The sequence below is a fragment of the Poecilia reticulata genome, linkage group LG5 (assembly GCF_000633615.1).
Source record: "Poecilia reticulata strain Guanapo linkage group LG5, Guppy_female_1.0+MT, whole genome shotgun sequence".
NCBI classification, from domain to species: Eukaryota; Metazoa; Chordata; class Actinopteri; order Cyprinodontiformes; family Poeciliidae; genus Poecilia; species Poecilia reticulata.
Window position 1 is genome coordinate 5,690,960 of NC_024335.1, and position 16,704 is coordinate 5,707,663.

The window sequence follows — 16,704 nt, forward strand, 5'->3', positions numbered from 1 at the left end:
TATAGGGTAAAAAAAATTAGGGAAGGAAGGAGAAGAATATACTCCAATGGGATAAGGAAAGTTATAAAATACAAAGACAGGTCGCTAGCATGGAAGGACAGACACAAGGAGGTAAGGAAGGAGACAGAAGGGGGAAAATGAATACTATTCAGGTGATGGGAGATAAAGTCTTGAAAACCAAATGTTTTCCATACTTTCATTTAGGAGTCTTATTCAATGACCTTATGTAAGAATCCACTACTGTCCTCTTCTGCTCTCCAGTGAGGCTTGACTGACGGACTGGCCCACCAGATCATGGCTGCCCGTTTGCAGATAACGGTAGTCACCCCACTGTTGCCAACTCAGTGACTTTCCTGCTGTAATTTTCAACATTTCAGCCAAAAAAAAAAAAAAAAAGGTATTGGCCAAAATTAGAATCGGCAGGTCAAGCTGTTTAAAGATCAGTAATCTGCAATCTTGATCTTTGACTTGCTACATCAAAACTTTTAGGTTTTGAGTTGTTTACAAAGCCCCAAACACATCAGGAGTTATTTCTACCCCCTAAAGATTTCACATGTCATTATAGACTAACCGCAAGATATTGCATAATAATTGCACGTTTTTGATTTAGTTTTTATAAATAAACATTTGTTCAGCCCCCTGTACTCAGGTATTTCTAGAAAAATAAAATCCAATGGAATAAATTACCTTTAAAAGTCAGGTAATTATCAAAAACAAAGCACTGTATGCAATTTAACTCAGTTAAGTTGCCTACTCCTCAAATCTGAGTTTCATCAGAGTGGAAACAAAAAAACATGCCAAAGGAAACTGAGGATGAGCTTTTATGAGCAGCAGAACACGGTGGAGGCAGCATCATGCTGACTACAAACTCATAGCACAGCTTTCAGGTTTTCCATCTGTCAAAAAACAAATTGCTTTAAATTACATCTAAAATTTTGACCAAAGGTCTGTCAGAACCCGATACGTTCTCATAAAAAAACACCACCAGTAGTTGTTTCAAACAGCGTTTATTCCTGTGAGAAAATATTGTCTCAGGCAGACAATAGATCTTGCGGTAGACTTTAAATGACAAGATCAAAAAAATCTGTGCCACCGAGAAAAATGAAAACAATCTGTAGTCTGCTGTCTACAGTCGTGCGTCACCGCGCTTTCTGCTGACATGTTGGTAAAACACCGTCACTACTATAAAGAGCTACTCAGCGTCATACATAAATCTTTTCAATAATTCAGTTTTTTTTTTTAAATAACTCCCTCTACGGCAACAAATTATAAATTAAATTCTATATTTGATTTTTGCATTCCTTAAATTACTTCATGTAAGCGAATATAAACATACATTTACATATTTACAAAACTATACACATGCACTTTTACCACACTGAGATTGTATACATAGATGTATCAGCTGTACATGAACAGATGCAGTAGGTTTTGCCACATATTTGGCTCCAGGAAACACCAATCGTATAGATTTTATTAAAACTAGACCATTTGTGCTTTTCAAGTCTTTCCAGCCAGATTTACTAGCAAAGTTCTTCACCGGTGGGTAATGGCTTTTCTGAATCACCGCTGTAGTGGTATCTGCGCCGACCGCTCTCAGTCTACTATCATATTACAGTTTCACAATATGGAAAATAATCAAACACGAACAAAGTTTCACCAAAAGCGTCTCATAACTGGACCTAAAAGTTGCAAAAATGTTGGCACTGTCAGCTGGAACAAAAATTATTTCAGCTAGAATTGAAGAATTTTACAGGCTAATAAAAATAAACCTTAGAATAAAAGAGATTGAGTTTAAAGAAAATGATAACAATGTGATGACTTTATATTTAGAAAATTAAAACGATTTAAAGAAAATGTTTGGTGGCCTCCACAGAAACCAGATATTTACATACTCCTCACTGTCTGTCTGACTGACCTTCTCCTGTTTCCTCTGCTGAAGAACTCGAATGAAGCTGATAAAAGTGTCGCTATCCACAGTGAAACTATCCCTGAAAAGCCACGCAGAGAGGAAGAAGCCATTACTTGAAGAGCAACGTGAAAAAAGCTAAACCACAGTTTAGATTAAAGATCAACGTCCTGCAGTCTGAAGGCGGCTAAGAAGGGGCAGATTACAAATCTGATAACACCATTCTAACAGTGAAGTAGAATGGTGGAGGGATATTATTTAGAAATATTGAAGCAACCTCTTAAGACATCTGGAAGAAATTTAAAGCTGTGGCACAAACTGATCGTCCAATAAGATGAAGTCTTCTTGGATGATCAGTGAGTCCAGTGTATGTAAACATCTGGTTTCAGCTGCGTGTAAAACTCCAAGTCCAGGTGTGGAACGCATGCTAAGGTGAAACTTTCACACTTCATTATACACAGTGACATTTCAAGAGCAAATACAATCTAAATATGTTTGGAACCATAAGCAATCCCTTTGACACGCATCTCTCTGTCTGGTCTCCACCCACTTTGGCCTGATGCACAAACTTCATATCAACACACAGCAACAGTGGTTGTGGAAAACTCCATTTTTAAAAATGTACATAGAAAATAATTAACAAATTGATTTATGAAAAACATTTATGGAACCTCTACCAAATCCAAGCATAGCAAACCTCCAAACACCATCAGCTTTAGCGGTTTTAAGAACTTTAAAGGAGCTGCTGTGTATTCCCACAAACAGCTCATTTAAGATGATAAAACCCTTTTAAAATAAACTTTATATAAAATTGGAGGGAGTGAAGTTGAGATTTCGTCTCACGTGGTTTAAATGCACCATGGCGCGGTCGTACGCTGTGTGGACCGACTTGCGAACGCTGGGCTTCTTGCCCTCCATCAGGCGCAGCTTGTCTACAGTGTCATCCATCCCCAGCGGCAGCAGCTTGTTTCGAGGGAGCCACTGCCTAAAAACAAACACAGGTAGGTTTGAAACTCAGCCTTTCACATTCAGACTAAAACACCAGGCGTTTGCTAATGTGTCAAATGTATCTTACCAAGTTCTCTTTGTGTCGAAGAAGAGCACCAGGAAGAGCTTGTGGCCTTCGTCAGTGTGCCTCCATTCCCCCAGTTTGAGCACCTCTCCAGGAGGCACTGGGATGGGGATGCCGTTATGGAGCAGTCCTTCCTGAGGCATGTCGGGGTCAACGATCTGCAACAATCACTGAGGTCAGCTGCACGGCTGCTGGTGCTCATTCAGCAGTTAGCTCAGCTCTTTCCACAATGACTCTGAATAACTTTGGCTAGAAACCAAAACAAACCAGCTAAAGTTTCCAAATTTAGATGCAACAAATTCAGGTATTTAACAGGTTTTCAGTTTATTCCTACGATATCTGCACTGAATTTCTACAAAGGACACTAAAAATACAGGTCCTTCTCAAAAAATTAGCATATTGTGATAAAGTTCATTATTTTCTATAATGTAATGATAAAAATGAAACTGTCATATTTTAGATTCATTGCACACCAACTGAAATATTTCAGGTCTTTTATTGTTTTAATACTGATGATTTTGGCGTACAGCTCATGAAAACCCCAAATCCCTGTCTCGAAAAATTTGCATATTTCACCCGACCAATAAAAGAAAAGTGTTTTAATACCAAAAAAGTCAACCTTCAAATAATTATGTTCAGTTATGCACTCAATACTTGGTCAGGAATCCTTTTGTAGCCTTCAAGGCGGCGTGGCATGGAGGCAATCAGCCTGTGGCTCTGCTGAGGTGTTATGGAGCCCAGGATGCTTCGATAGCCTTAAGCTCATCCAGAGTTTTGGGTCTTGGTGTCTCTCAACTTTCTCTTCACAATATCCCACAGATTCTCTATGGGGTTCAGGTCAGGAGAGTTGGCAGGCCAATTGAGCACAGTAACACCATGGTCAGTAAACCAGTGGTTTTGGCACTGTGAGCAGGTGCCAGGTCGTGCTGAAAAATGTAATCTTCATCTCCATAAAGCTTTTCAGCAGATGAAGCATGAAGTGCTCCAAAACCTCCTGATAGCTGCTGCATTGACCTGCCCTTAATAAAACACAGTGGACCAACACCAGCAGCAGACATGGCTCCCCAGACCATCACTGACTGTGGGTACTGGACACTGGACTTCTGGCCTTTTGGCATTTCCTTCTCCCCGGTCTTCCTCCAGACTCTGGCACTTTGATTTCCGAATGACATGCAAAATTTGCTTTCATCCAAATAAAGTACTTTGGACCACTGAGCAACAGTCCAGTGCTGCTTCTCTGTAGCCCAGGTCAGGCGCTTCTGCCGCAGTTTCTAGTTTAAAAGTGGCTTGACCTTTGACCTGGGGAATGCAGCACCTGTAGCCCATTTCCTGCACACGCCTGTGCACGGTGGCTCTGGATGTTTCTACTCCAGACTCAGTCCACTGCTTCCCCCAAGGTCTGGAATCGGCCCTTCTCCACAATCTTCCTCAGGGTCCGGTCACCTCTTCTCGTTGTGCAGCGTTTTCTGCCACACTTTTTCCTTCCCACTGAGGTGCCTTGATACAGCACTCTGCGAACAGCCTATTTGTTCAGAAATTTCTTTCTGTGTCTCACCCTCTTGCTTGAGGGTGTCAATGATGGCCTTCTGGACAGCAGTCAGGTCAGCAGTCTTACACTATGATTGCAGTTTTGAGTAATGAACCAGGCTGGGAGTTTTTAAAAGCCTCAGGAATCTTTTGCAGGTGTTTAGAGTTACTTCGTTGATTCAGATGATCAGGTTCACTGCTCGTCCAGAGAACCTTTTCATGATATGCAAATTTTTTGAGACGGGGATTTTGGGTTTTTATGAGCTGTACGCCAAAATCATCAGTATTAAAACAATAAAAGACCTGAAATATTTCAGTTGGTGTGCAATGAATCTAAAATATATGACAGTTTAATTTTTATCATTACATTATGGAAAATAATTAACTTTATCACAATATGCTAATTTTTTGAGAAGGACCTGTACAAGTAATATGTTTTTAGTCGAGCTAAAATGATTAATTGTGATTAATCGATTATTGAAATAATTGTCAACTAATTTTATAACTGATTAATCACTAACTGGAGCACACCGATTCAAAAAATGACCACTTGCTGAAATAACAACATAGTCAGAGCAGTTAATTAAAACTGTACAAAAAATTATAGACATTATGAGTAAAAAAAAACAAAAAACCTTTGTTTCTTTTCCTTTGCTCAGTTCAGATTTACCAAAGGAATGCCATGGTATTGCATTTTAGGCAATAAAATGTTTATTTTGTTGTTTAAAATAGGGATTGGATTATTTTATTGTATTTCTAATATTGCATAAAAAAGGCAAAAAACACGAGAATGTACCATTTAAAAAAGAAAATCTGATTTTGTCAGAATTATCTAGTTTAATCAATTACTAAATAATTTAGTTTCACCCCTATTTTACATATGGAATCCATGTGTTTTTATTTTATTTTATACATCATTTTCCATCTTACAGAAAAAAAGATCAACCCTATTTATGTTAAATATTATGTTTATCTTTATTTTAAATCCTAAATATAGAACTAAAATGGCAGTTCTTTAAAAATTTCCAATAGTAGATATTTATCTAAAGTTATAAGTTGTCTTATTTTAAAAACCCATGTGGTATTTGTGGCTCTAAACGAGTTTCATTTGTCTGCTACGACAGTAAAAATGGCTCTTTGGGGTGTAAAGGCTGCAGCCCCCTGGGTTAGCTGTACACAGCAGGAACTCACCATTGCTGGATACGACGGGTATCCTCGACATTTCGCCCAAACCAAGTCCAGTGGTGAAAGTTCGGTCTCACTATCTATAGACAGAAGCGCAGACTTCCCTGTGAACAGGACGCTCCATTAATAGTCCTCATCTCTATTCACTGCAGCTTAAAAAATGAGAGTTTATTCAAACTGTATGGCATGCAATCACGTTTGGTACAACATGATACACACCAGAGCTGGAGATGTCTCCATTTTCCTTGCTGGGAACCTTGGCCAGAGCTGGCTTACCTCGACTGCGTTTGGGAGGGGAAGCACTACACACGAGAGAAGCAGTAAACATGGATCATTTTTACCTTGGAGCTAATAAAGTCAGTACTAACATAGTTCTAACAAAATGTCTAACATAGATTTAAAGATTTCCTTTGTACTGAATGTTTTTATTCAAGTTTTCATTGAATTTTCAGAAGCATTGATCCTTTTTGTCACATTTATTATTACAGCTAAAGGTTATATTATATTGAGGTTTTATGTTTCTTAACCAAGTTTTCTCTGAGACACAAGATCTGAACTAGACTAAAGGCATTTCAGGACGAGATCAAGCATTTTTTTTTATTAAGACATAGAAATGATCCCACTGTCTTCTAACTGAACCACAAATGGCTACATTTGTATTATTTGGAGAACAATACAAATTTGGTAAACCCTACTGTAGTCCTCCATTAAATTTGGCTAAATAAAGCAGCCATTTTAATAGAAAGTGTGGCACAAATCATGTTATTAATAACATCGAACGGATCCTACAGGAATTTTCTAATTTATTAAAACAAACGCCGACTATGACCTGATTTTTCATGTAAATGTTCTTTAACACCACCACCGGACAATAAATCAATAACATGCATCACACTTGTGATGCATGTGATCAAAATCAATAGAAAATTCTGTAATTTCACTGAACTCTGACTCAGAACCGCACAGCATTCTGGGAGGTGGAGGCAGAGGAAAGGCTTTAGCCGCTCAACTTCTCACGGCCAGACGAGCAAAGTTGGTGGAATCAACTGACTCATTCTTTGGTTACCTAGCAACAACTTGTGAGTAACTAGCGCAGCAGTTTCGTGTTTCACTACTGTCCCTCATAACTCCTTATAAATAAAAACAGGTGTGGAGTGAAAACTGTGGATAAAACAGGAAAGGTCACACCACCAGTTTGGAAGTATTTCAGATATTTAAGACCAAAAAAACTAATCAATAATCATCAATATGGCCTGATATGAAACACGTATAATGTGATAGGTTTTACAGTCCAGCCCTTCCACCACTACGCTGGTATGAAGTTATTCGGTTCATTGCGTCTGATGTCCTGTACTCACGTTAGGTTTGGGTCATCATCCTCCTCCTCCTCCTCCTCCTCCTCATCATCATCATCATCGGCACCTCCATCTTGGTTTCTAGACATGTGCTTTCCATTCGTGAGTGCTAGAAAAACCAAACATTGAAACTGATCAAAGATGACCTTTCTGAGCAGCCTAATGTGTACAGTGTAGGGATGTGTCCTGCCTTACCTTCTTCTCTGGGGGTTGCAGTCGGTTTGTCATGTTCGCTCTCGGTGCTGGGGCCTCTGGACCTCAGGTGGTGTGAGGAGGGAGAGGAAGGAGCGGGAGAGGCGTTGGGGGTAGGAGGTAAGGCGGTGATGTTCTCACTGGGGGGATTTGAATCGACGGCAGCGCTGTCCAGCCCGTTGGTCTTCTCTTCAGATGTTTTCCCATTTTGCCACTGGGACAACTTGTTTTTTCTTGCCCCGTTTTTAGCTTTCTTAAACAACACGGACGTGCGCCGGCCGACTCCAACCAGCGGCAGAGCCGGAGGCGAGCCGAGCGGCGTCACCTCGTGAACAGCCTCTGATTGGGAAGATGGCGTTTCTCCAACTTCGGCCTCATCCTCACCTTGGCTTTTGCTGCCGCTGCGCGAGGACCTCTGACGCTTGTAGGAGCGCCCAGGTGACCTCTGACCTCCGGTTACAATGCCCAGGACAGGTGGTTCCAGGGGAGCATCTCCTGGTAGAGGTGACGACACTGGACAGGTGAGTTCAAGAACGGGCGGCGAGTCATCTGCATCAGGGAGAAATCAGTCAGAATATTTAAAAATATAGTTGTTGGTTTTTTTTACACAAATATTTAGCCATTTACTGGATTCACTCAGTAATCTGACCTCTTCTAATCAATGCTGATAAAAATGTCTTCATCATGATCAATAGACTGTTAAATAATGTCCACATACAATCTTTATGACTACAAAACATAATTTAGATGCAAGTCCAGCTTTTTAAAATGCAGATCATATTCTGATATCCTTACAACTCAATAAGCTTTTGATATTAATACTTTATTCATGATTAAGCATAACATTAAGCAAAAGTTATTTTATTATAATTCCTTACCTCCTTAATAATAAACTAAAAGTGCAATATTATTAAAAAAAAAGAAAAAAAAAGTTTTTGCTTTTATTATAAAACACTTTATAATATACGCAAAGGTATGCTGACCTGTAAAATTTGTTAAATAAATAAAATGTTCTTACAAAGTTTATTTTACTAGTAGATTTATATAGAAAAGTGATCTTTATATCAATCCTAACAAATACATTTCAGGATGATTTAATTTCCTTACCAGGGAAAACATCACTCTACAAAATAAAATTATAAAGTGTTAAAATAATAAGAGTTTTCCTACATCAAGCTCTAAGCTGGCAGGGCAAATTTGTTGTAGTTTTTTTTTTTTGTGGTTGTGCACAAAATGATTCCAGCATTAAGTAGAGCCCAGGTGAATTTTAAATTGATCAAATCTAGATCCAGGCATTAAGTCTGGTAGTTTATCTAAGGCGTCCAATCAGATCTTCAAAGTTTCCTCCACTTGGTGTTAATTCTTTATTTTTCTTCCCAAACTACTAAAAAAGTTTGAGAACTCCAAAATGTGCACCTATGTTTACGATAAGTAAACATTTCGAAGACATCTTCACGCTATCGACATGCTAAACGTTTAATTGTTCGATTCCTTTCAAAAATCCCCTTGAAGTGGTCAACATTTTACATTTGATTGTTTTGTTCTTTACTTAATTAAATGTTCAGACATATTAGTGTCATTACAAATAAAATAATTATTGTTGTTCAATAATTTATTTTTTTTTTTTATCTATTCCTGTCATTCCTTCTAATAAAATATGCAGCAAGGACTTACAGATTTAACATATTATTTTTATTGTTAATCTATAATAATGATAAAAATGCTGTGATGATCCTACCTGACCCAGAGTTTGGCACGTCAGACAAAGGCTCAGTATCAACGTCCACCTTGTCTTTTATCTTTATTTTTTCCTTCTGTTCCTTCTTCCTCTTCTTCTTCTTCTCCTCCTCCTCCTCCTCTTCATCATCGTCGTTGTCCTTGTTATTTCCGTTGACAGGCTGAACGTTTTGCTGCTGGCTCATCTTCTGCCTCAGAGAGTTAATCTCCCGGCGCAGCAGCCGGATGCGTTTGGTGCGGCCGCCGCTCGTTCGCATCGACGTCACCATGTCCAGTTTCTCCAGTAAGGCCTTCAGCTGCTCCTCTGTGGTCAAGTGCAGCCTGTTTCCAGGGTCCAGCACAGAGTCGACTGTGGAGAGAGAAACAAACAGTGATCAAGGTCAGTGGTTTACATACGCTCATCACAGGCATGAACAACATTAGTTTTAAAATACCTTCATACTGCATAGGGTCAAAAATAAATATGTAACCTCCACTAATATTTGGAGAAATGTCCTTTAAACTGCAGAAAAAGCTAGATCTAGTTTATGTAGACGTAAACAAAATCCTAGCACAATTGTGCCTCAATATTAGACCAACTTCATTCAGAAAAATGAAGTTTTATTGTCAGAGGAAACAAAGATTAAGGAGGTCAGCACTGGAGGGTTTCAACCTGAAGAACACTACCAACTGTGAAGCATGGTGGCGCTAAACAGCAACCTTAATGCTTCCTGTGCCTAGACCAATCAAAATGCTTGAAAGAATGCATTACGCCAGCCAATCAGTGATGACTCATTGGAAAAAAAAAAAAAAGTCAGACAATCTGCAGCTTTGAATTTTCAGCTGTTTGTTTTAAGGGTGATGAATATCTGGAGGTCAGGGAGAAGCAGCTCGTTAAAAATGTCCACTGTTTAAATTTTTATGTAAAATTTTACATTTTAAAATGTGTCTCTAATGTCCGTCTATCCAAGTTTTTTTCATAAAGACTGATTTATGTGATCATGCAGTTATACTTTTAACCACGTGGATCATAGAAACTTCACAATAAAATCTAAAAATGTAAAGTATATGTGTGCTCTTGTGGCGCAGGGGTTAAGCACAGTCCACATATGGAGGCCTCAGTCCTTGACGTGGCCGTCGCAGGTTCGATTCCCGGCCTGGCGACCTTTGCCGAATGTCTTCTCCTTCTCTCATTACCCACTTTCCTGTCAACTAACTATCAAATAAAGGCCACAAGAGCTGATAAAACCTTTTTAAAATTTTTTTTTTAAGTATATAATAACTCAACACTGAAAATGATCACCAGGACAATCATTGTCATGCGCTGTATCTCACCAGCGCTGAATTTATAGAGTGCTTAGGAAAGAGTACAACTCATTTTTCAGCTCACCGTCCTCCCATGTGCACTGATAGAAGCCGTGTTTGTTCGGTGCCTCAGGCAGATGCATGCCAGTGCTGGGGTCAAGGCCGATGCTCTGATACTGCCTCTGAGCGTGACGCAGAACGGCTCCCCCCACTTCCCTCAGCTGTAAGGCTGTCTTGTGGAACAAAGTGTCCTTGGAGTTGTATTTGAGGCAATTGGAAATCATCAGCTCAAAGTCTTTCTCCAGGTCCCCAATGGAGCAGTAGGCGTGTCCCTCCAGTTTGCTTCGCATCGTTGAGAAGTCCATGGGTTCGGATATAAACTCGAGGTAATCTGGGACCTCAGTATAAAATTCAAAATAAAAATGTTAGCCGGTCATACTCGCAGGAAACATTTGTTAAATAAAACGTGTATTTCAGGAACTCCACCAACCTCTGACAGATTGACTGGCTGAGAGAAGATTTTGGCCGAGTCCTTCTCCTGTAGTTGGTCCAAAGTGGATTTGAGAAGCACCTGTGCAGGAGTCAGTGACAGTTCAAGGGCAGCCTGCTGGATTTTCATCTGATGACGTAGAAACACAGCAGAGAGCAGAGAAAATTAAAGGTTATTCTTTAAGACTTAAACTAATAAATGTTACAAAGGGATAGTTTAAACCTCTTAATATTTAATCATACAGAATATAAATCATTTTCTGTATTATATATACGTGATGTTTTCAAAGCCAAAAATTTGTCAATTTATTAATATTTTGACTGGCGAATGAGAAATGAGAGTGTCCGAAGACAGTCCAGTAGACTGGGTTTCATTAGGGATCAAAATTGCAACATTTGTTGCATCTTGATCTGGTGCGGTTCACTTTCTCACTGCACTGTTTCAACCGATCCAAATTAATAGAAAAACCTGTTCCGCTTCTTGCCTGTGGTGGCGCTGTACCAAGAACCACAGAGGTAAATGACACAAAAACCTTTGAAGAAGACATGAGCGCAACTCTCCTCTTCACAAAATGACAAGAAAATGAAATGATGTCAGTTTTAGCAGGATTTCTATTTTGTCTTCGGTAAAAGACCAAGAGCCATTTCTCCTGCTAGCGCTAGGTCTGCTTAGGTTGTATTTACCCAGAATGCCCTGCACTGTAGTCCACTTCCTGGTTTTGGACCGCTTGGTATTCACATATGCATTCGAACGGCACCAAACTTCACTTCAACCAGAGATCAAGGTTTTTGTCTTTTTTTTTTTTTTTATCTGCATCAGAGATCGATTGCGTATTCACATCTCCCCAAACAAACTGGACTGTTGTAAATGAACTCTAAGTGATAAGGAACTGTTTTAAGAAACACATCCCTCCTCCTTTACCTGTTCTCTTTTAAGCCTCTCTCTCTTACGGATGAGTTCCACTAGAAGTCGAGCTCTTTCCAGGTCTTGCCTTAACTTCTGCCAGTATCGTAACTCCTCTCTCGCAGCACTTAGCTTCTCATCGGGTTCCTTCTGAACATCGAAGTAAAGGCACAAAAGGTATTTGCTGTTAATTCTTCAAGTATGAATAATATCTCCTGCAGAATTTGTTATGAGGAAGTGATAAAGTTTGTTAATACTGGGATGAAAACCTATAGTTAAAACTTCTGCTAGTGGCATTGAGTCCACAGAGTTTTGGTGCTACTTCTTCAAACAATGAGACAAACATAAATCTAAACAGTGTGATGTGCATTTGTACTCGGTCCCCTTTTTTCTGATGCTACTAAATAAAATACAAATGCAAGCAAGATATGGTCATCCACCTAAATCGACAAGCTGGGCAAAATTAGTATTAAGCCAAAAACTCTGAAGGAGCTGCAGATATCCATTGCTTAGATGGAAGAATGTATGGAGAACACATGTATTAGTTCAGCAATCCACAAATCTGACCTTCATGGAGCATTAGCAAGAAAAAAGCCATTAAAAAGACTTGGGTAGAGTTGGTAATAAGCCTACATGGCAAGATGCTTTGTGTGTTCTTCAACGAGCCTAAACATAAAACAAAAGCTTCAATAGATTTATATTGGTGAAACATTTATTATTACATCTCTGAATGGAAGGTAATTCCATCATTTCAATCAGCTAGGTGACTGATTAGATTTGAACAAGTCTAGTTTGGATCAAAGCAAACTGACGTGTTAAAATGGCTTAGTCAAAGTCCAAACCAAAATCAACTGACTCTTTCGCAAAACTTAAAATAATAATAAATATTAAAAAAACGCTATCCGTCCAATCTGATTGAGATAATAGAAAAGGAAAGTAGCTCTACAAATAAACTCTTTTTGGATTGTGGTGGACATTGAATTTAATACATTGCACATCATACTATTAAGATTATTAATTTGCATAAACTTTTGAAAACCCATGTATCTACTTCCTTCCACATGACATTTAGACAGTGCTTTGTGTCGGTTTATCCAATAAAATACATTGAAGTTTGTGGTTGTATCACAGGAAAATGAGAAAAAAAGTTCAAGAAGTAGTGAGACATCTGTAAGGTACTGTATATTATTCAAACACTTTGATTGTGTTTGAAAACATTGAGGGGTTAAGCTTCATGTATTGTAGAAGAACTGAATGAAAAGAAGAAAACAGAGGGCAGCTGTGCTCACCTGCTCTGCGGCCTTGTGAGTCTGTAGATGGGAATGAAGTCGGCGTATTAAAGGCATGCCATTTCGAGACTGTCTTTTCAGCAGCCAATAATTATGAAGTCTCTGCATGAACTGATTTTTTCTCTGTACTTCAACTCCTGTGCAGATCTTGTTTAGCCTGTGATGAACAATGTAACAGTTACTTATTAAAAGGTGATTTTATAGCGGAATGTAAAAATACTTTAATGTAAGAAGATGGAAAATAATCCAAGAAGTCTGTATAAGTCTGACCTGTGAGAGGGGATCTGAGGCACAAGCAGCACAGGAACATTCGAACGCCGTGTCGACCCAGACCCTTTAGTGTTCTTCTTCTTCTGGCCTTTGGTTGGCTTCTTGTTGGTTGGTGACGGAGGGCTCTGAGTATATGACCTCTGGCCCCGACTGCCCCGCCCTCCCACCAGTCGTCCTTCCACAGACTCATCCCCGGACGCATCCCGCCGAGACCCGACAGGGGAGTGATTCTCGCAGAAAGCTGTCTTCTTCACAGAGAAGGTGGTGCCGTTGACGCCGGTCTCTCGGACCGGGTCTATTTTCATGAACAGTCCTGCCTTCTGGGCGCAGGTCACATGAAAAGCTCTGTAACAGTTCGCTTTGTGGCACTGGATAGAAGCTCCCCTGCCTTTCTGCTTACAGAGGTAACACGTGAGCTTCCAGCGAGCTGTGGGGATGTTCTTCACCCCCTCAACGGGCTCCAAGAACACCGTGTTGGCAAAGCATACCTCGGGGATCCATATGGCACAGACGACGTGGGCCCACCGTCCGTCGCTCGTCTGTTTGAAGGCACCTCCTCGGTTGGGGCAGAGTACACAGTCTACAGGGCGGGAGGGGGACTGCAGGCAGCAGCGGCACAGCCACTGGCCTTCAGGTACGTAGGGCACACCGTAGCACTCCTGGTGGACGGCCAGGTTGCAGATGTCACAGAACAGGATGACGTTACTGTTCAGACACTCATCGTCCAGGCAGACGCAGCAGAAGGCGTCCTCATCGACTGCGTTCTGAGATAAAGCCTGGCTGCGTGACTCCAGGACGGACTCCCTCTCCAGGCGGTCGATCAGAAGCTCAAACGTGTCTGGAGACACAGACGCATGGCCGTCACACACCCTCTTTTGGTTCACCATCTCCAGCCAAGCCAGGTCCTCCTCGTCCATGTCGTACTCAGCCACATTGTCCTGCTCCTCCCCGGACTTCTCTATGTAGCGGTAATAGGCTGCCGGGAGAGGAGGCGCTTCACAGGGGGAAACGGAGCTCAGCTCGCGGAAGGTGGGCTCCGGCAGGGGGCTTTGGTGGGACGGGTGCTGGAAGGAACAAGAAGATCCTGTTTGCTGCTGTGAGCCAGACCGCTGGTTCTGCTGAGATGTATTTTTACCACTCCTTCGGCTCTTGTTGTTAGGTTTCCTCCATGATCTGTTTTTACCTTGCATTTGCTCGCTGTTCTCCTTGTTGCTGTTACACTCTGCAATGTCCTGAGCCATCATCTCATCCTCTGTGATGACCGGGAGAGGATCTGTGATGTTAATCCGATGGAGTCTTCCATCGAGATCCACTTCCACAATTTTCTGGGCCTGAGCGTACGTCAGAGTCTCCCGGGACGGGGAGAGCTGCAGTCGGTAAGGCGAGGGAGGCCTCGGTTGACCCACCTGTCTACCTCTTCCTCTCCCCCTGCCTCGACCCCTTCCCATTTTGAGTCCTCTAGCAGTCGTCTCACATTCCCACCTATTCAGTCTCCGCATGAGACTTTACTCCTGCTTTCTAAAGGATAAAAAGAAAGAATGACATGATTCAAGTTTCTGCAAAAACACTGATGTTCTACTTTCAAGAAGTAGCAGTACAAAAAGCCTTAAAATTGTTGAATATTTCAATCCGGCTGTGTAACATCATGCAAAAATGTCATGTTAAAGCATTCAATGTCAGTATATTTATTCAGAGGGATAAAATGCCATCCCAATAAATAATTGTTTTATTTATTGGGATAATAATTGCATATAATTGCACATAATTGCAAATAATTGCATATTTTGTTTACATATTACTGTAATAATTAAAATAGTCTAGATATATAATGAATTTCTATTTAACTGACAATTTATTTTGATGCTTAAATGTTTTTGGAGTAAGTGCAACAGTCTTAGAAAGTAATATAAACAATAAACTACGAAATGTCGCATTTATTTCTAAGTAATTAATGTATTGAATGACAAAATTTTTTGCTTTACATTTTAACTTTATTCCAATATGTATTTTATTATCGAAAACTATAGTTAATATGTAAAAAGGGCTCAAGTCTTGCGCTTCGCTCTGTAATAACACAGTTTGTTACCTCAACCAACCTTGCTGCACAAACACAAATACAGCATATAACTGCTTACATGCGTTTATCTCTGCTTTCTTCCTATTGGTCCCTCTAAGCAATCTGTGACGTGACTGTATGTCCATGTGACCAATCACAAGACAGCACCGTGTTTTTTTCCCATCTTGTTGCTGTGCATAGTTAGGTTGTAGAGTGCTAAATACCAGCCCAAGCAGCTAACATCTGTCAGCCATTTTAGGCGCACAACAGTAGAGACAGCGCTTGTGTTGCAAGTTCATTAGCAGCCCAATTATACATTCAAACAGCAACCAGAGAGCAGGTGCTCTCTACTGCAACGTGCCTTAATGTATTGACTAATAGCACGTATACACTAGATCACCACAAAGACGCCGAGCAACGTTTCTGGTATTTCTTTGTGCTCCAGACCCCTGAAAAAGACTTGTCTCTACCGTGTCTGAGGTGATAACGTTGCTCGGTCGGACAGGACACACGAATATAGAGCGACAAAACGGCAGTTATTCTAAACGGTGCTGAAAATGTCGAGAAAATAATCACCCGCCCAGCTTACCTTGATGAACCGTCCTCTGCGGTGCCAAGCAGGGGGGGAAAACTGCACCTGGCTAAATGTCAGCTAGTGACAGACTCCGACCGAGGCGGACATGCTAGCCGTTAGCAGCGTCATCTTCAGCGGTCCGCTTCTCCGCCGCCGCTCCGCTTCGGCACACGAACTCCGCCCGGTTTCATTGGCGCGACTTCAGCCTTTGGAACGACGGCGGTGGGAAACTCTGGGACGGCGAAATCCCAAAGATATCAATTTAAAGTACCTAGGATGAGGCTAAATATTCAGTCAAGATGGCTTAAAAAATACGCCCCTTCAGGAAAAAAAAAATCACCTCGGCCAATTGTTGGTCGCCGCTTTACCTCGCACGCGACGCGCACCGGTTAACGGTTGGTCCGAAAGACCAATCGGACTCATCGGAGTCTTTTTGGAGCTCATCACCGAAAAAAGCGATGGGAAAAGCAACGGGACGGCTACTGCGCGCCCTCTGGCCTCGTCTTCGTCCACGGCCACCTTACCACACACCTTATTCACTCCTACAGTGCATGTGTACCACTTCATATTTAATTAATATGTAACGTCAGCAAAACATGATAAAATGGTTTTAGATCAGTTAATTTATATTGCGCAAATTCACAACATGACTTCTCAAGCTTACGGCACTTTACAGAAAATTAGTCTTTATCAAACACTGCAGTCAAGTTCAGTTTATTATTCAAATTGGCTACAAAAAAGCAGAGTTGGTTCGTAGTAACCAGTTACATTCAGTTACAATTACATGAGTAACTTTTTTTTGGCGGGGGGGGGGGGGGGGGGGTACTTTTAGAAGTATTTTTACTACGCTGTACTTTTTAC

The 16,704-nt window shown here is 40.8% G+C and overlaps 1 protein-coding gene across 3 annotated transcripts; it reads right to left on the minus strand.

The window, feature by feature from the left end:
- Nucleotides 1–990: 990 nt before the first annotated feature.
- brpf3a (bromodomain and PHD finger containing, 3a) lies at nucleotides 991–16,319 on the minus strand. Of its 3 annotated transcripts, XM_008408639.2 has the most exons (14): nucleotides 15,859–16,317; nucleotides 13,214–14,731; nucleotides 12,944–13,100; nucleotides 11,673–11,804; nucleotides 10,752–10,880; nucleotides 10,347–10,659; nucleotides 8,979–9,326; nucleotides 7,244–7,789; nucleotides 7,052–7,157; nucleotides 5,913–5,995; nucleotides 5,700–5,797; nucleotides 2,985–3,139; nucleotides 2,753–2,894; nucleotides 991–1,991 (listed from the first exon to the last, which is right to left on the minus strand). In XM_008408639.2, exons 2-14 carry the CDS (start codon nucleotides 14,710–14,712, stop codon nucleotides 1,986–1,988), a joined length of 3,714 nt encoding a protein of 1,237 aa, XP_008406861.1. In that variant the 5' UTR covers nucleotides 14,713–14,731; nucleotides 15,859–16,317; the 3' UTR covers nucleotides 991–1,985. The 3 variants fall into 3 exon arrangements, with proteins under 3 accessions (XP_008406861.1, XP_008406860.1, XP_008406859.1); XM_008408638.2 differs by having other exon boundaries at nucleotides 991–2,894; nucleotides 5,700–5,773; nucleotides 15,859–16,319; XM_008408637.2 differs by having other exon boundaries at nucleotides 991–2,894; nucleotides 15,859–16,316.
- Nucleotides 16,320–16,704: the final 385 nt, after the last annotated feature.